This window comes from Pan troglodytes, chromosome 17 (assembly GCF_028858775.2).
Source record: "Pan troglodytes isolate AG18354 chromosome 17, NHGRI_mPanTro3-v2.0_pri, whole genome shotgun sequence".
NCBI classification, from domain to species: Eukaryota; Metazoa; Chordata; class Mammalia; order Primates; family Hominidae; genus Pan; species Pan troglodytes.
The window spans coordinates 58,703,859-58,724,081 of NC_072415.2; the positions used below are offsets into that span (position 1 = coordinate 58,703,859).

The 20,223-nt window shown below is 48.5% G+C and overlaps 1 protein-coding gene across 21 annotated transcripts in view; it reads left to right on the plus strand.

Moving 5' to 3' along the window:
• The window catches only part of CTIF (cap binding complex dependent translation initiation factor), a 328,445-nt gene that overhangs the window by 88,789 nt on the left and 219,433 nt on the right, over window positions 1-20,223 (plus strand). For 19 of the 21 annotated variants that reach the window (XR_010151927.1, XR_010151928.1, XR_010151929.1 and 16 more), the window contains one exon: window positions 8,358-8,429. The exons of the other annotated variants lie outside the window; for them this stretch is intronic. Coding sequence is in view for 8 of the 19 variants with exons in the window: in XM_063795662.1 (XP_063651732.1) it covers window positions 8,358-8,429 (72 nt within the window). In the remaining 11 variants the exon portion in view is untranslated. The remainder of the gene's footprint in view (window positions 1-8,357; window positions 8,430-20,223) is intronic. 21 annotated transcript variants of the gene reach the window in all.

Below are 20,223 nucleotides of genomic sequence, written 5' to 3' on the forward strand. Positions count from 1 at the left end.
GGGCATGAAAGGTTTAAGATAGTATTAGTCACCTTATAGGAGATGTTGGTCCACCAGTTTGACGCACATTGGTGGTGTTCAGAGGAGGATAATGAGCTGGGTGCTGCTTTAAGCGCAGGGGGTGAGGAAGTTTACAGGAGAGGATCAAAGATTGAGCCTTGACTTAAGAAGTTGGGGAGATGAGGAAGTAACAAAGGAGACTGTTTGCATTGTTTCTCACATGTTAACTCATTTAGTCTTGAAGATGTTGTTATTATTACCATCTTACAAGGGAGGAAATTGAAGCACAGAGAGGTTGACTTAAGCTTCCCGAGGCCACACAGCAAGTACATGGCAAGACTGGGGTTTGAAACAGGCAGCCTGTCTCCACGTGCCATCCACTTACCCTCTCTGCTATTGGTAGACCTATTATTATTACAGATGGGGGAAACTTCGTCCTGGGGATGAAGCGATTTGCCCAAGGTCATAGAGTAAGTGGCAGAGCTGAGATCTGAACTCAGGACTCTCTGCTTCAAGAACTCAAGCTCCTAATCACGCAAGCATTCTCTACAACAGGAAAGTTGTTTGTTCCTGAAAAGATGGGAGCAAAAGCCTCTCTCTGTCTCTCTCTCAAATCTCAGCCATCAGCAGCATCCTGTCCCTCTTAGCACAGGTCTTTTCTAGAATATCACTGGATAGAGAATGAGCTGCCAGCCAGCCTTGGGTCCCACATCAGGGTCTTGGTTCTCCTCCCCATGTCAGTAAGCCCATGTGCCCAGGATAAAGGAAGATGTCATGCACACTCCTGTCTTTGAGAAGTTGGGTCTTCAGGCAGGCAGGATTCTGACTGGGGTCTGTGAGACTGGGAGGAAGCCATTTCCCTTCAGCCTCAAGTCCCCCTTCAGGGAAATGAAGGCATTGGTGAGAGCCCTGGTTGCATTGTGCAGCCCCCACCTGGCGCAGGTTTTACACACAGAGGTCACATTCCACCACCACCTATGCATTCAGACACTGGGGAAGACCTGGCCTGTGGACCCCCAAAATCCCCCCTGGGTGTCTGACACCACCCTCGGTTAAGAAGCCCTGGGTAAGATGACCTTTAAAATAACTATGCATTTTGAAATAATTTCAAATATACATAGAAATTACAATAATAGTGCAAACAATTCTTGCATATCCGATTAACATCTTACTACATTTGTACCCACACGCTCTCTCTAAATATATCTTATGATATATATAATTTATACATATAATTGTATGTAAAACTTCTTTCTAAATCATTTGAGAGTTAGTTCCAGACATGATGCCCCTGTATCCCTTGACACTTCAGTGTGTATTTCCTCAGAACAAGGACATGATACAGTACAGGAAATGAACATTGATAGAATGCTGTGATTAAACCTACAGCTCTTTCAGCAATTTTCCCAGTAATATTGTTTAGAGCAAAAAAAAAAAAAAATTGGCTGTGATCTTTGTCTAATCCAAGATGACATATTGTGTTTAATATCAGTCATTTTTCCTGGCTCTTTGAATGATCCCTATTTCTGTCCTTTGCTCATTCTGCCACTTTTTGGCTGTGTATTCCTGGGTGAGTTACTTAACCACACTGTGCTTCAGTCTCCATGTTTGCTAATTAGAGAAGGTAAGAGTGCCTCAGTAGCCATGAAGAGTAAATGTTAGTAAGTGCAATGGACTTAGAACAGTGCCTAGATTTAAGAGAAGTCTTTATATAGTCCGGTGATTAATTCTTTGCTACACAGCAGGCTCCCCTTATCCACTGTTTTGCTTTCCATGGTTTTAGTTACCCACAGTCAACTGCAGTCCAAAAATGTCAAATGAAAAATTCCAGAAATAAACAATTTATACATTTTAAATTGTATGGCATTCCAAGCAGTATGATGAAATCTCATGCTGTCTCTCCCGGGACATGAATCATCCCTTTGTCCAGCGTTTCCAGGCTGTATCCTCTACCTGCGCGTCACTGCGCAGCCCAGAGTCACTGAGCAGACATCTCTGTTACAGGATCACAAACAGATGTAGGGCTTTTTCCACCCACGGTTTCAGGCATCCACTAGGGAATCTTGGAATGGATCCCTCAAGGATGGGGGGCGGGGGGGGCGACTGTGCATGTTGCAAGTAGCTTCTCACTTGTCTTTATTTGTTCATGATTTCTTTTGTCGCTTAGAAGTTTGAAATTTTGATGTAGTTTAAAATTTGCATCTCAGATTTTAATCACCTTGGAATGTGTTTTCCAAGAATAGTGCAAGGCAGATATCTAAGGTCAATTTTTCAATGGCTGGGTGGTTGTCTCAATACCATGTATTTATTGATGAGTCTCTCCCTCAATTCAAAACACAATCCTTACCTATATGAGGTTCCCATTTGTACATTAATTTGCTTGTGGGTGCAGTTTTATCAGTTGATCTGCTCTTTTATTCCTGTACTGGTTCAACAGCTTGTTTGTCTCTAGCTTTTTTTTTTTTTTTAATTTATTTATTTATTTTGAGTCGGAGTCTCGCTCTGTTGCCCAGGCTGGAGTGCGGTGGCACGATCTCTGCTTACTGCAAGCTCTGCCTCACGGGTTCATGCCATTCTCCTGCCTCAGCCTCCCGAGTAGCTGGGACTACAGGTGCCTGCAACCACGCCCGGCTAATTTTTTTGTATTTTTTAGTAGAGACGGGGTTTCACCATGTTAGCCAGGATGGTCTCGATCTCCTGACCTCGTGATCCACCCTCCTCAGCCTCCCAAAGTGCTGGGATTACAGGCATGAGCCACCGCACCCAGCCCTGGCTCTAGCTTTATGAGATACTTTGATATCTGGTAGGGCTGGTCTCTTGGAGGAGTTTTAGGCACCACTGAAATGGGGGCCTGGTCTAGCTTTAGCACCTCCAGCCTCCCACACTCTGAGCTTCTTGCTTCTCTCTCCTCGTCCTCCAATGCTCAGTACCCTGGGGTCTCCCCAATCTTTCCCAATCTCTGCTCATAAAACACTGGCCGGGTGTGGTGGCTCCCACCTGTAATCCTAGCACTTGGGAGGCCAAGACAGGTGGATCACCTGAGCTCAGGAGTTTGAGACCATCCAGGGCAACATGGTGAAACCCTGTCTCTACTAAAAATACAAAAAAATTAACCGGGTATGGTGGTGAACGCCTGTAGTCCCAGCTACTTGGGAGGCTGAGGCAGGAGAATTGCTTGAGCCCCAGAGGCAAAGGTTGCAGTGAGCCAAGATTGTGCCACTGCACTCCAGCTTGGGCCAGAGTGAGACTCCGTCTCAAAAACAAGACAAACAAACAATAAAACACTCTTCATCCTGGGATGTAAAGACAAATAGCTTATTTTCATTGTTTTTTATTGTGAAATACTTAAGATGGACTGATAACAGAGAATAATAAAATACACATCTATTTTGAGTGGAGAACAAACATCTGTACTCTCATGTTTATTAAGTCTTAACCCTGTGTCATGTTTGTTCCAGGTTTTTAAATTAAGACACAAATTTTAATAGCTGTGGTTGAGGCCTTTAAACCTCTCTTGTGAATTTGATGCTCATCGTTCCCATATCTAACAAACTTCCCATGTTTCCCACCTTTCTGTTTGATGACCTTTTCAAGTAAGACACCACCTTTACCCCCAAGAGAACTTAAAGGTTCAGGAGGCTCAAAGCTGTAAGCCTGTTTGCCTTGAAAGGGAAATGTGTGGGATTTCAAGCCCTGGCCCGGACTGAGGAGCGGGTCTGGAGAGGTGGACCCTTCTTCATTCTTGACTCATCTCCTATATATCAGGACAGGTTCTGGGGAGGTCCATTTCTGGAGATTTTCTAGGCGGTGTCTCAGAGAAGGCCAACGGGAGGCAGGAGGTGGTGGTGCCTGTGCCACAAGAAGCTGGTGTTGAGAGCAGAATCCCAGCAGGGATGGGGAGGAACTTCAGAATAGGGAAGGGAGGGCTACCAGAGGGCCTTTAGGGCCAGGGAAGAAGTGTGTCTCTGATGGAGGGGATTCAGGCAGTAGCCCTGGACAGGTTGCCCCTGGGGCTACTGCTGGGCTGGGGTTTGAGATGGAGCCCCACAAGCCCAGTGGGTAGAGCTTTCTGTGCTAAGTGTGATCATTCACACTTCACTCCTCCCCATTTACACAGTCACACGCAGGGCCACAGTCCCTCCTCCTGCTGGGGGTTGTGCCCGCCTCCGGCTTTGCTGGGTCTCTGGAATGAGGCTCTGTGTACTCCACCATCTTGCTGGCTTTCTTGTGCACAGATCATCCACTTTGCTTGCTGCTCATCTATTCCACACTCTGAGATCCACTGCTTCATTTCCATCTCTACCACCACTGCTAATGAACCCCAATGTGGGACCCTCCTTCCCCACTTCCCCCCTGGGCCAGTTCAGCCTCCCCTAACAGAAGCCTTCAACCCCTGCATATGGAGGAAGTGTCTCTGAGTTCTTTAGCCTGACAGCCGCCATCTGCCCTAAGCTGGCCATGTTCTGCTGAGCCTGTTGCCCCTCTTGGGCACCTTGCTCTTCTCTGGGAACCCTGGGTTGCCTGCTTTTCCTCCCTTACAGCGCCTGCCGAGAGCACACTCTTCTTCATCTCAGCCGTGCCGTCCCCACCCCCCTCTCATTGCTGTTATTTGACATGTCATCTGACCTCTCCTGCGTGGGGACACTCTTTGTTGAGGGACCCACACAGAAGGCACTCAGGAAGTGACTTTTGGTTTGCAAATGTACAGTTATGGATGGCCTTGGACAAGGCAGAGCAGTCTCGTTGGAGCTTGGAAAGCTCACCAAGGAGGGTGGGGTTGCATACGGATGTGCACGAAGCCTCAGGGTCTGCTCTGTGCGTGCCCATCAGGAGGCCCCATCCTGCCAAGGCCCGTGCTGACCCTGGAGAAGGTGTGTCCCCCGTGAGTCACCGTGCTGTGGAATATCACACCAGCACTACGCAGCTGGGGTTAAAATGTTCAGGATGCCTGGAAGGGGGGAAGGCTTTTTCTGAGAGGTCACCTAGGATGGGATGAGGAGTGCAAGCATGGCCTCATGTTCCCTCCAGCCAGTGGGCACTGTGTGCCTTGGATGTCTCCCACCTGTCAGCCGGGCTCCAACCAGGGAAGCAGAAACTACTCCAATATATAAAGCAGAGGGATTATAGTTACAGTACTTTAAACATTATACATACATATGTATATACATATACATATGTTTATGTGTATCTGTATACATTATTCTAAAAATGTGGACTGGACATGGTGGCTCATGCCTGTAATCCCAGCACTGTGGGAGGCCAAGGTGGGTGGATCACCTGAGGTCAGGAGTTTGAAACCAGCCTGGCCAACATGGTGAAACCCCATCTCTACTAAAAATACAATTAGTTGGGCGTGGTGGCGGGCACCTGTAATCCCAGCTACTCAGGAGGCTGAGGCAAGAGAATCGCTTGAACCTGGGAGGTGGAGGTTGCAGGGAACCAAGATTGCGCCACTGCACTCCAGCCTGGGTGACAGAATGAGCCTCCATCTCAATAAATAAATAAATAAATGTACATATATACTTATAGTTATGTATGCATGTATTTTACGTATGTATGAATACATACATATTAGTTTTTGTTTTGGAATTATTTTAGACTTATAGCCAAGGTGCAGAATGGAACAGGGTGTTCCCAAACACTTGTCACTCACCTTGCCGTAATATGAACACCTTACGTAACTATAGAACCATTATCAGAAGCAGGAAATTAACATTGGTACAATGCTCTTAACTAGAGGCTTTATTCAGATTTCACCAGTTGTTCCACGAACGTCATTTTCGTGTTCCAGGATCCAAATTTGCATGTAATTGCCACATCTCCTCTTTCCCTTCCAATCTGAAATTTTGTCTTCTCTTTTCTTTTACAACCTTGACACTTTTGAAGAGTTCTGGTCAATGCTTCTGTAGAAAGCTCATTAATTTGGGTGGTGTGATGTTTTCTCATGATTATGTCGAGTGGGTGCATTTTGTCAAGAATACCCCAGAAGTGATGTGCCCATCTCGATGCACCACACTGGGGAGTCCATGATGCAGATATGTTTTGTTACTGGTGATATTAACCTTGATCACTTGGCTAAAGTGGCATCTGATGGTTTCTCATTTTTCTCTCCCCACTGCCAGCCATAATTAATAAATATCTTGGGGGAAATACTTTGAGACTGCAATGATCCAAGCAGAGGGAATTTAATACAAAGAATTGATTACTCCTACCTGAGAAGCTCCACAGCCCAGAAAATGGCAACCTCAGGTAGCTAGTACCAACTCTTGACCTGAGGCTCAAAGAAAGAAGGTGTTGCCAGAGTCCAGGGTTCCCGGTCATGCATAGAAGCCTGTCTGGTGAGGTTGGAGCCAGGAAGGAGACCTAGGCACTGCTGGTAATGCTGCCTGAGGCATAGAGAGATGGGAGAAATGCCCTCTTCCTGTCTCCCATTGGCCAAGCCCAGCCAGAAGCCAGCTGACGTGGGAGCCTGGGAATTGTGGTCCGCAGGGGTCAGCCCCTCTGCAGTATAGTGGGGATGGGCAAGGAGCGCCTCTGACACCGTTGCCACTTCTCTAGGGCTGCACTGACCCTTATGGTAGCCACAGGCCACGCGTGGCTCTTGAAATGTGACTCATCCAAACTGAGGTGTGCTCTAAGTGGATTTCTAACACGGAATGGAAAGAAGAATGTAAAATATCTCATTAACAGCTTTTCTATTGATTACCTGTTAAAGTGATAATATTTTGATGTATTAGATTAAATACAATATATTATTTCATTTAATTTTACCTGTTTCTTTTAAAAATTTGGCTACTACAAAATTTAAAATTCTGCCTGTGGTTTCTACGTGTGGCTCTCATTTTGTTTCAGTTGGATAGTGCTGCTCTAGGGTACACTTCTACCCAGCCTATGTCAACAACATTGTAAGAATAACATCCATCCTGGACAAAGGTCATACCCTTGAGCCATGCTCAGGAGGGCATGTCCAGCCAAGGTTTTAGAATGCTAGGACTGCACTGGCACACACTCACAGCTCTGACCATGTCATCAAACATACAGAGACTGGGCTTCCCTCTGCTCTTTTTTTTTTTTCTTTTTCTTTTTTTTTGAGGCTCACTCTGTCACCCAAGAGCATTGTGCATTGGCATGATCACAGCTCACTGCAACCTTAAATTCCTGGGCTTAAGCAATCCTCCAGCCTCAGCCTCCCAAGTAGCTAGGACAGCAGGTGCATGCCACCATAGCTGGCTAGTTTTTGTTTTTGTTTTAGTAGGGACAAGGTGTCTCTATGTTGCCCAGGCTGGTCTCAAACTCCTGGGTTCAAGTGATCTCCTGTCTTGGCCTCCCAAAGTGCTGGATTACAGGCGTGAGCTGCCTGGCCCTCCTCTGCTCTTTATGTATCATGCAGGGTGTAGGTTAAAGTCAATATTCAACAACTTCAGCTCCAGAGGCTACCTAATGTTTAATACAATAGTAAAAACACTATCATATACCTGGATAGCATTTGACAGAAAGGGCTATATGACTGCTACTGCATTGTATCTATACAGTGTTTTTATAGCTCACAAAGGTCTTTCATCCCAGCCTCCCAGCCAGTCACCCAGCATGGCTCTCCTCATTTTATAGATGACAGAATGAAGCCTGAGAGATCACATGGATTTCTGTGGCTCCCAGACTCCCAATGCATCCCTTGGGGAGCTCGTCAAAATGCTGATCCTCTGGCCCTGGCCTTACAGAGTCTAATTCAGTGGGTAAAGGCTGGGGCTCAGGGACCTCCATGTTGCAGACTCTGGGGACTCTCATGCAGATGGTTGTCAGACCACACTTTGGGACACAGCAGCCCTCTGAGTTCTCAGGGGATGTGAGTGGCAGGGCTTGTCTGAGCCATGCTTCTAATAGCCAGGTTGGGCTCTTTCCTGGTGCCAAACCCATCATCTTTTGGAGCTAGGCTTCTAGGAAGACCAATACATACCTGCCTCACTGCCATCTCCGGCCACACCCTTGATGTAATAGAGGGTTAGTGTGGCTGAAGCCAGGTCAGGCAGTCAAACATGGTGCTGGTTGTACCAAACTCAGAATAAGTTTTGTCATATCTGGCTGACTTTGGGATATAGCCAGTCTTTGTCACTGTGCTGGGCTCAGGTGAAGGGAAGTGAGTTTGCCTCCCCCAAGCAGACACCAAAGCTTCATCTTGATGTGGAGCTTGATGATGCCAAATTGGGTCTGGTGGTTGAGAAAGATTTGCATTGAAATGGCCAAATAGGATTCCACAGTCATGCTAATGGGGAAGGCCAGGGCACAACTCCTGCAGCCTGGCAGAGTGAGCATGGGCCTGGCTGTCCTGCCATCACTGATCGCTCCTTTCTGCTCTGCAGTGGACAGCGGACTGCAGCGAACCGCTGGACAGCAGCTGTTCCTTCTCCCGAGGGCGAGCTCCCCCACAGCAGGTAGGGAACCAGCTCTGCGCTCTGTCTGGGGGTGTCCTATGTCTTGTCTGCCTGGGTTCCTGGGCCGGCCCACAGTGGCTCCTGAGGGGTGGTGACATGGAGAGTGCAGAGAGGTGGGAGAGGGGAGGGGGCATCTGTCCCCTGGAAAGCCCTCCCTAACTCCCTGCCCACAGGGAAGCTCCCACTCCCCCAAACTCATCGATTGATGAGATTTCTTTTTAGTGGCTGCGTTCTATATATTAACACATAACTGGAAGCCGCCCAGATGTTCACTGAGGGGAATGGAGAGGTGCCTTGGGATCCATCCTTACAGTGGAATATTACACGGCTCTCAAATGACTGCACTGAGGGTTCAGCTACCGACATTGTAGCCCCACAAACAATGGGACTCGGCATTTTGATGCTGGTGGGTGCTTTGGATATCACTTCTGCTCCAGATCTGCAGAAGGCCTGGGAGGGGCAGCCTGTGGGGGAGCTGTCAGAGACCTGTCCATCCCCCCAGCCAACCAACAGTCCTGGGACCCCGCCAGAGCCTGCCACCTTTCTCCCTGCTGCTTGCCGTGAGGTCCTGAGAGGCCTGTGGGTGGGTTGCATGGCTGGGAGGGAAGGGAGGCAGCTGCTGCTCTTTGAGAGCTGCCCTGGTGACCCCCTGGCCCTCCACCACACCCTATGGTGGTCCAGCTGTTCTCACTGATACCTCATCCCTGCCTGCAGGAGCCTGAGGGATTAGAGGCTGAAAAAAACATGTGTCCCCATCCCGAGTCCAGCCTCAGACTATGCCTGTCTGGAAAGCGGAGGGAGCCCCTGCAGGCTCCTGGAGGGGCCATGCCTGGTTTCAGAGCCGCTGCAGTCATGGGTTGCCCTGGGCCTACTTGCTCATGTTCAGCTTCAGTCCACTTAATCATGTTCAGCTTCGGTCTCCTGGCAGATTCACCCAGCTCCTCTATTCTGTCCCGAGAGAAGCTGGTCAGTGGCTTTGGTTCTAGATCTTTCTTAGGCTGTAGGGCGTGGCTGCCCCATGGTGTGGAGGGACGGCTGCCCAGGATGGTTCTTTCACGTGACAAGATGTGCTTGTATGTCCAATTGTTTCTTAAGAAGGAGGCCATAATAAGAGCCCCGGGGGTGGGGGGTGATGGGAGACCTGGAGTCTCGTTTTTGTTCTGCCGCAAACTTGGTGGCAAACTCTTCCTTCTCGGGTCTCAGCTTCCTCCCATAAAACCCAGAAGGAGCCTCGACGGCCTCTGAGGGTCCTTCTAACATCTCCGTGCCATTTGCAGATGAGGAAACTGAGTCCCACGGAGGTGCCACTTGTCTGCCCTCCTCCCCATACGGCACTGCTACCTTGCCCAACTGCAGGAGGTGGCCTTCTAGGGGGTGCCTCTGTCTCTTCTGCCTCCCTGCCTGGGACCCCATGTTATGCTCCCTGACCCCCTAGCTTTTGGTCTAGGCCCTGCTCCTCAGGGGCACTGTCTCTAGCTCCTGCCAGTTATTCTGGGGTCTCCTAAAAGGAGATTCCCCTCACTCTTCAGCAGCAATGGTGAACTTGGATTTGGGGACTCAAGCACCAGAGACAGGCTTTCAGGAAGTGCTTGAAGCTCTTGGATGGGAAATAAGAGGTTTGTCACTGAGAGCTCTCTGCTATTTGGTCAGCAGGTGTCTGGTTCTGGAATGTTCCAGTGAAGAGTCCTTTTTCCTCTCCCCTTTACCATCTTTTTGGGTGCTTGTCTGCTGCCTTTCCCCTCTGGTCCCCTTCACCACATCACTCCTGATAGGGTCTCCAGGGGGCCAGGAAGTGTTCTCCCCCCTTTCTCTCCTCATCTGCCTCACCTCCCACACCCAGCTGTCCTCTCGGGTCTGCCTTCCCCACCTGCAGGAGGTCATGTAGGGGTTTGCCAGATAATATGGGCCCATGGAGCAGGGCTGGGGGCTTGTGGAGTGGGGTTAGGTATGGGCTTGTCCCTGCTCCAGGCACCCTGACACCACAAGGAGCAGCTCACCCCAATCCCACCTTCAAGAAGCAGCTGAGCAGTTGACTTGGGGTACGCAGTGTTTGACAAAATGAAATATAACTCAACTTAAAAGTGAAGTTGTGAAAAGCTCATATTAAATCCTTTCTTGACAGGTGGAACTGAGACATAGGTTCATTATGGGGGAGGAACCCAAGGAGGGTGGAGGACAGGGTCTCTGCATAGAACCCCACCTAATCACCTGACATGCCCAGAGGCAAGATTTTGTGGGAGGGACCTCCTACAGGCCTTAGGGGCACTGGCATTCCCATCACCCCTGACCTGCGGTGGCCGACTGATCATCTCAGAGGGAAGAGGGAGAGATGTCTACTTCCGAGAAGTGGAAGGGGGGCTGGGCCACTGAGGGACACCCCCTGCCACAGCCATGTGTGCCTGGTGCTGTGTTGGTCTTGGGTGCAGAGTCTGCGATGTCCATGCCTGGAGAGCCGGCTGGGACAGAAGGGAAGGCTCAGTCAGAATGCTGGGTTTGCCTGAGTCTGGCGTGGGATGCACCACCTGTGCTGTATGAAGTTGCTTACAGCCACGGAAACCTCTGAAGGTTGGAGAGGGTCTTTCAGGAGCGATTTCTTAGAGATTTGTCAACCAGGAGTGTTTGCAGGGGCCTGGTGCTAAGCTCCCAGTGGGCTTGAAGCCAGGGACCTGCCTTCAAGGGCATCACTGCTAAGTGGGAAGGACAAGACACAGGTGTAAAAAAATGCACCTGCATGGCATGAGATGGGGCCCAGGGGGCAGCCTTGAGTTCAGAAACCTGGGCAGGTGCACAGAGGAGGTGAGGGGGAGTTGCACCTCCTGGATGGATGGCCAAGGTTCAGACCTGGGTGCTGCAGGGGGAGGCAGGAGCATCTGTGGGCCTGAATTTACACAAGGTCTCCTGTGGTTGGCAGCACCTTGGTTCAGTGATGACAGGCTTTATTTTTAGACATCAGGGACTGAATTTATTAGGTACAAACAACAGGGTGGCATAAACAAGAGGAACCTTTATTTTTCTCTTGCCACCATCCTGGATGGGCGTTTGGGGCTGGTGTGGTAGCCCAACAGTGTGGGGGCCGGCTCCTTGCTTCTCACTGCTCTACCCTCTCTAGAGTGTTGCCCTTGGCCACGTGGCCCATGGTGGCTCATACCCACGTCCATGCATCTGCCCGTGGGGACACCCACCTGGGTTTCCTTCCCGGGAACCTCTGATTTCTGACCACGAGGCAGCCATCTCCTGTTGCCCCCTACTGGAGGGATCAAAGCTGGGCGGCTTCCTTTGAGTGACGGCACCCCAAGGAAAGCCCCATGTAGCTGGCCTGTGGCAGTGTCCTTGTCACCCCTGTCATGCAGGGGCTCTCTGATGGAGGAGGACCCAGGCAGCTGCCCACTGAAGGGTACCTTTGCTGAGTGCCACTCTGATGGGATGCTGCTGTTCCCTTCATCCTTCAAGGCTCCCTTCAGCCTGGCCCACCAGAGGCAAGAGCACAGGACCAGCTCTCGGGGACACCACCCATGAGCACCCCGGCTGGCTCCTTGCTGCACCCACGCACCCAGGCAGACACCCTCACACCGACTCATGCTGTTGCCAAGCTGTTCCACGCACACCTGCCTGTGTCTCAGCCAGCTGGTCAACCCTAAGACGGGAGTCAGGGCGGGCTCTACTTCCTCAACCACTTCTGGCCTAGGGCCTTGTACTCAGTAGGCACTCAATAGTGATGCCTGAGACTGCACTGAGTTGGCCCAGGCTCAGTCCGTGCAGTCATTCCCTAATGGGCCCTTTTCCTCCTGCCACACCAACTTTGATGAGCTTTCTGGGGCCATCAGGATGATGGGAGAACACTGCTAACCCATTTTTACCCGTGGGGACAATTAGTTTCAGGGAGAAACTGAGGCGACATGGAGATGCGGTGGCTGGCTGCTCTGGTGCTCCTCTTGACTGCCCACGTTGGCTGCACATGTCCAGGAAAGTAGAGTTGGCAGGAAGATGCAGAGGTCCTGCATTCTGCCAAGCAACCTCTGGGTGGTGGGTCACGGACCATGCCCTGCACCAGGGCCCAGGGCCCAGATGTGGCCCCATTTGCAGATTAGTCATACACTGGGATGATTGATTCATCCCCAGCAGGCTTCCAGCGTCATCCTGTTTGTTATTTTAGCTAATGTCAAAAAGAAAACCTTGCTTTTTCTGAACCCTTTCAGAGGCAGAAAGTGGGGGCAACCTAGAAGAGATTGGGTCCCACGAGAGAGGAGGAAGAGAGCCCAGAGAGTGTAGAGCATAAAAAGGGCTACAGATAGTTCAGAAGAGGCCGACCAGCTGCCGGCAACTGGGATACAGCTGTATTTGGGATTGCCTGACATCCTGGCATCCTCTTCCCAAAAGACTCACCCATCACCTAGTCATTTAGTTAGGACGTCAGACGTTTCCAGCTTTTCATTGTAATGGGGGAAATGTATAGGGATTGTTGAAATTAGAGACTGCAGTAGCAGTACATTCAGAAAGCTTTTCAAGGTGTTGGCATGGGATTTAGAATTCAGGAAAGAAACCAAATGCATGGGAAAGGTTGTATGGGGTCAGGAGTGAGCAGCTGTTTTCCATCTGCACAGGTGTGCCAAGAACAGGAAATTAATATGCACCACAACAGCACAGCCTCTGATTAGACTTGGGAAGGACTTCCCTTGACGGAAGGACTTGTTGGCCCACTGTGTTGGCTGTTAGGCAAGGTGATGAAATCTTTGCTAGGAACCTGATGAGCACGACTGCCTATCAGGCAGGTTCACATGAAGCCCTGGGAAAGATGGGGGTGTGTCACAAATGATGACTTTGAGTTTTGACTGAGGGCCTATGATCCCAACATTCCCTGGAATAAGTGAAGGGCACTCTCTTGTTTCATCCTGATGCCCTGTAGCAAACAGAAGCATAAAGAGAGTCAAAGAGCCTTGTCCCAAGGGCCAGGAGAACCAGATGTTGACCCAGGAGTGACACTGGCTCCAAGCACCTATTCAGAAAAACAACTACACAGACTCCTTAGAGTCTCTCCAGAAATCTCTGTTTGCATTCTGTAACTCCATGAAACACCCAACTGGATCCAAATCACTGCCACAGCAGGTCTGGGTCTTCCTAATTTCTCTACTGTTCCCCATCCCCTGATACCTTTGCCAACCTTCAGGCCAGCTATATGGGCACCAACATTGACTCCGACCCAGGGGATAACAGATGGTAGGTGGAGGAGACCCTCAAATACACTAATTACCTCTGGCCCCAGAAAAAGATGGAGGAGTTTTCTGCAAGTCAACTTGCTACCCTTCAGTAATTATAGGATTTGGTTCTGTGCTAATTTAAAAAATAATTAGTGCAAATGATATCTTAGTAAAAGTGCCTACATTTTTTAGCACTTCCTTGGATACGTAAGAAATACCAGGTATATGTTCATAGTGCTGCTCTCTGTTTAGTTCGTATTTATTGAGCCCCTGCTGTGAGCCCAGCAGATGCGTCTGAGTGGGAGCTTCTGGATCACTGCCAGTTTGTAGGGTAAAAACTAGTTTACAGAGAACAAGATGACAACATACACGTAAGATCCCCAAAGAGATGTCATCCTGGCCACAAGAACTGTGGTGATTCCAAAGAGTGGTTCAGTTGGTCTCTGTGGGTAGGGAGGTGTCTTGCAGGACATGAGGCCTGACCTATGCCTTTGGGAATGGGTAGGATGTTTGACTAGATGGAAGGGAAGAGAGAAGAAGATGAAGAGAGAAGACATGATGTTAGTAAAGGTTGAGTAGGGCACAGTGTTGGGATGTTAGAGTAATAGTTAGGAGGCAGCACAGCTAGAGGAGATGGATCATATTGGGTGTTACTCAAGTGGGGGGCTGAGAATGGTGAATGCAGAGGGGTCTGTGTGTGGGCTCAGATGTTGGAACCTCTGTCCAACCCAGCCCCTGTTGTGTGCCTTGAACTTTTTTCTTGTATCTTTCTCTGGTGTTCCATACAGGCAAAGTCTGTTCCCCTGTATCAGTCAGGATAGCCTAGGTAATGCTGCAGTAACAAACAACCCCAAATCTCAGTAACATTAACATTAAACAACCAACAACCAAACAATCCAAATCTTAGTAACGTTAAACAACCAGGGCACAGCTTGGTAGAGCAGTTCCATTTTAACCAGTTGACATGACAGAGTAAAAGGAGCTCTGGAGGATCATGCATTGGCAGTTCAGTGCTCCAGCCTAGATACAACACTTGTCACTTCCACTCTGAGCTTGTTACCCAGAACGGGTCATGTGGCCTCATCCAACCATAAGCACATTAAGAAGTACAACACTACTCTGTGCCTGGAATGAGGGGAACCAGAACTATTTGGTGACTGGCTAGAATGACTGTCACATGCCCTATCTCTAGTAGAAGCTTCCCGGAGGCTGGGGCTGAACTTTTCTTTCCCTCTTCTTCTTCACCACCTCAAATCCTTGATGGAACTCAAGGATTAAACTTGTGGGGGCCTAGGGTAACCCTTAGCTCTCTGAAGATTTGCTGAAAAATCAACTTGTAAAAGGCAGATTAATAAGAGAAAAGGCATACACATTTATTTAACATGTATACATGGGAGGCTGCAGAATGAAGACCCAAAGATACAGGGAAAATTATCTATTTTTATGGTTAAGTTCAACAAAGTATGGACAGTTGTAGAAATGGGATTGGACCAAAAGGGCATGATCTAATAATGCTAATAGACAAAATGGGGAAACACAGCAAGGCCTGTCTGTCTAGACTCTCCCTGGCCTCTCTGTGCAGCATTCCTTCCTTCTGAGTTGGGGCAGGACCCTTTCTGGAATGGGGGTGTCATGACCTATAATCAAACAAAGCAGATCAGATAATTTATTTATGGCCAGTTTTTAAAAAGAAAGGCAGAGGGAGAATTAGAGCTCTATCTTTAGGTTTCATGGCTGGCTTTGGGAGAAAGAGGCTGTGGTTTCTCGTGGTGGGGAAGAGGGAGTCTAACTTCTATGGCTAGCTTCAGGGGAGAGAGAGACTGACAGGCAGGGGGGCAGAAAGTCAGAGAAAGACTTTTGCTTCTGAGGCTGCTGCTGAGGCCTTCATTTTGGGATATTGTTTTCTGAGCCCCAACAAACTCCCATGCACTGGAGTTTAAGGCCTCCAGTGAATTCTGAAACATCATGGGCTCTCAGATGGCAGGAAGCTCAGAGGTCACCTGATCCAACTCCCCACCATGTTAGCAAAGGTTGATTTCCAGTAGCAGGGAGCATTTCCAGCAACAGGGAGCTCACTGCTTCAGAAGGCATCTCAGCATATTGTTAGGCAGCTCCATTAATAAAAAAGTTCTTTCTTTGATTCAGCCGCAAGCCCCCTTCTCATTGCTCCAGCTGACGGTTTTTATTTAACTCTTTTGGTTGTGTCTTTTGCCTACTTACTTTCCTCAGCAGCCGAGCATGGCAAGTCTTTTTAAGCTAAATATCCTCTTTCCTGCATGAGGAATTGCCTTTGCTGTGGTTGGGTCATTCCTTTGTTTATTTATTTGTTCTTTCACCTATTGATCGGCTCCAATCAGCCAGTCATCACTGAGGGCTGCTGTACTCCAGGTTGGGCACTGGGCACTGGGATGGTGAGGAACATAGCCATGGTGGCTGTTTGCATGGAGGGTAGAGTGGAGAGAACAGATGCTCAAGCTGCAGTGAGAAGATGTCTGGGACATGACACAGTGGTCCTTCGGGCCTGGATCACATGCCCAGGAGCACTAGAAGTGTGCGCTGTGATTCCCCTTAACATTCCTCCCAGAAACAAACATGGCACAACCTCTGTGCTCACCAGCGTGTATGTCTATCTTTCAGAAAATGCCATCTGTCCTTATCCTCAAAGTGCCTTCTGGCTCCAGCTCACTTGGAGGAACAGGATGCCACACTTACTAAACAATGCTGACAACTAGCTCCTATAGGGAGAACCATCAGCAGCCATGCATTGGGTGCTTGCTGTATACATTCTGAGCCACATGGCCTGGTCTCTGCACTCAGGGAAGCTGGAATCTGCTTAGGGAAATAAGCTATTCTGGAGGAGATGGCAGCATGTGAATATGGGGAGGAGTAGGCTGGTGTCTGCATAGGGCCTTGCATTGTAGCAGGAGAGGTGAGACATACAGGCAAAGTGGGAGCCGCCACGATGTTGTGGAAGCAGTATTGCACCTGGGTTTAGGAGATGTGCTTTCAGCCTGGGCTGTGCTTCCAACTTACTATTGGATCCAAACTTACTATTGGATCGTGGATAAGATACATTATCTCACTGCAGCCTCAGTTTCTGCTCTATAAAATGAGGACGTGAACTAGATGTAAGGCCATCAAAATGTCTTGTTGAAAATATAGACCTAAACTTCTGCTTCTGGAAAATGCAATAGATGTTCTTATCTATATTTCTCCTGCTAAATACAACTAAAAACCCAAGACATTCTGTATAAAATGAACATAAGAAGACTCGGAGAGGTGGAGGGAAGAAGGCAGACCTGCTAGGGTGCCCAGGACCTGAGGAATGACACAGTGAGGAGCTTGTTTTCTTTTTGCCTCATGTGTCCCATACTTGGCACTAGGAAATGCTAATGGACACAGGCAAAAAAAAAAAAAAAAAAAAAAAAATCCCAATAAAAAGCTGCTCTCTACAGGAAACGGACTAAGAAAAGAGAAAAAGATAAGATAGAGAAGAAGGAAAATGATAGGAAAAGATCTAGCAAGACAAAAAACTTTTCAACAGTCACGGCTGTACCCCAGCCAAACACCACAGAACACATCCCCACCCCCATCCATCCCAGCCAAGACCGAGTGGGAGCTCAGATCCCACCCCTGCTGGGCTATCAGAGGGGCTCCAACCCCCTACCAGAGTAGTGTCAGAGAAGGCCAGTGGGGAGCTGCGACTTTCGTCCCCGCCAACTGGTGAGAAGGCTCCTACCCACGCCCCATGGTGTCACTGGAGACAGCAGGAACCTGACTTGCACCCCCACTGGGCAGTATCGAGGTGTCCCTCTCCTTCCTGCTGGGGTGGTGTTAGAAATAGTGAGTCAGACTTCATAGACTCCCAGGGATGATGAGGCCAGCCCCACTGCATGTCAGAGGGGACCACATGGGGATCCGGAACTCCCACCTCCACCCAGCAGTGACAGCAAGCACCCCTGGGGCGTCAGAGGAGGTTGAGTGGGCAACCTGGACTTCCACTTCCACCTGGCAATAATGAGGCTGTCCCCTGCCCTTTTCCCCTGCCAGAGTGGTACCACGAAACACGAGTTAAAGCAGGAGGTTTAAATATGACTCTCTCATGAGCTAACATGAAAATGTCCTGGTTTCAATTAAAAATTGTTTGTCATACCACAAACAGACTGACTGAAATAATCAGTGGATGTTAACACTGAGATGCTAAATTGGACTTTATCATCATTAAATTTTTGCTCTGGGAAGGACCCTATTAAGAGGATGAAGAGACAGTTTACAGAGAGGGAGAAAATATTTGCAAAACATATCTGACAAAGGGCTTGTATTTAGAATATATAAAGAACTCTCAAAACTCATCATTAAAAAACAATCCAATTAGATAATGGACAAAATAAAGTGACATTTTTCACTGAAGACGTTTTTCCCTGAAGGTGATGTACAGATGGCAGATAAGCACACAAAAAATATGCAACATCATTAGCCATGACGGAGACACAAATTAAAACCCCAACAAGACATCTACACTCCAATCAGAATGGTTAAAATAATTTTTTTTAAAGTGACCATGTCCACTTCAACTTGGCAGCATAAAAAAAAAAAAGTGACGGCCAAGAGCAGTGGCTCATGCCTGTAATCTCAACACTCTGGGAGGCCGAGGCGGGTGGATTGCCTAAGGCCAGGAGTTCGAGACCAGCCTGGGCAACATGGTGAAACACCGTCTCAACAAAAAATACAAGCATTAGCTGGGCATAGTGGCACACACCTGTGGTTCCAGCTGCTCGGAAGGCTGAGGTAGGAGGATCACTTCAGCCTGGGAGGTGGAGGTTGCGGTGAGCTGTGATCAAACCACTGTACTCCAGCCTGGGTAACAGCGAGACCCTGTCTCAAAAAAAGAAAAGAAAAGAAAAGAAAAACAAAAAGAAAAGAAAAACCAAATGACAGCGTCCAATGCGGGTGAGAATGCAGAGAAACTGGATCACTCCTACAGTAGTAGTGGGGATGTAGAATGGTATAGCCATTCTGGAAAACAGTTTGGCAGTTTCAAAAAAAAAAAAAAAAAACCGAAACCTGCAAGTACCATATGATTTGATTGAGCAATTGCACTCCTGGGTGTTTATCCCAGAGAAATGAAAACTTATGTTCACACAAAAATTTGTACTCAACTGTTTGTAGCAGCTTTGTTCACAATACACAGAAACCTGGAAGCAGCTCAGGTGATCTTCAGCAGATGAATGGTTAAACACTCAGCAATGAGAAGGAATGAATGCCTGATGATGCAGCAGCCTGGAGGAGTCTCTGGAAATCATGCTGAGTGATTTTCAAAAAGCCAGTCCTCCAAAGTCGCATACTCTGCAATTCCATTTATGTAACATTCTTGAGAGGGCAAAGTAATAGAAACGGGGAAGAGGTTTGTGGTTGCCAGGATGAGGGAAGGGGTAGGGGCAGGAGGAAAGTGGATGTGGCTATAAGGGGCGGCCTTGTGATGGTGGGAGTGTTCTGTGTCTCCACTGTATCAATGTTGATACCCGGAGATGCTAAGTTGGACTTCATCATAATTAAACTTTTGCTCTGGGAAGGATCGTATTAAGAGGATGAAGAGACAAGTTACACTGTGACATTGAACTATACTTTCCCCATGGAGGGAAACTGCGTATAGGGCACAAGGGGTCTCTTTGTATTATTTTTTACAAGTATGTATGAATCTACAACCATCTAAAAATAAAAAGTGTAATTTGTAAAAAGTATAAGAAGTGTAATTTACAAAATACAAAAAGTAATTTGTAAAAAGCATTTCTATTTCCTCAGAACCTTACATGGAGATTCCACATAGAAACAGGAAAGGGATAGAACTGTTTTTAGGGGGCAAGGGGAGGAGCCCTGCCTGCTTTCTCCCCCACCCGCCCAACTCATGGCTCTTAGAACATCTCTGCAGGACTCCTAGGTCACCACCCAGACCAGATGAGCTCTCAGCTTCTCCTGTCATGACCTTCTGTAGTTCTGAGTCTGGTACTGGCAGAAAGGGACAGAACTTTGGGGCCTGGGGAGTTCAAAGAAGGCCTCCCTGTGAGGCAACCTTGGAGGATGGGATGGTGTTGGAAGGGGGAGTGTTGATTTTCCCCATCTCCTGGAAGCCTTTCCCTGGCAGGAGCTGGGGACAGTTGAGGAGGATCCCATTATTTCAGCAGGTTTTGGATAGGCAGCCAGACAGAAATGGCCTCTGGTGTGGCCCTGTCCAGGACAGGCTCAAATAGCATGGTCCATTTAAAACCTAAATCACAACCTTAATTAGCTGAGAGTGGGCAGAGGGTTGGCCTAGGAGAAATATACTTGGCCACAGGCATTATCATTGTCTCCTATCTCTCTCTGGCCTTTGGGTCTTAATTCAAAGACAAAGGGAGCATGGGGGAAAAGACAGGATGGACAGACAGACACAGATGTCCCAGCATGAAAGGAATGGCCTTTCCCTCTCCCAGACTCAGCTTTAGTGCCACCCAGAAAGCTGTCTCTGCTGGGCTCTGCCCTGCTGTTCTCCTGCCTCAAAGGCCCCTTGGGGGGTCTATTTCCCCCTTTCCCAGCTGCGTCTGGGGTGCTGTCCTTCGTTC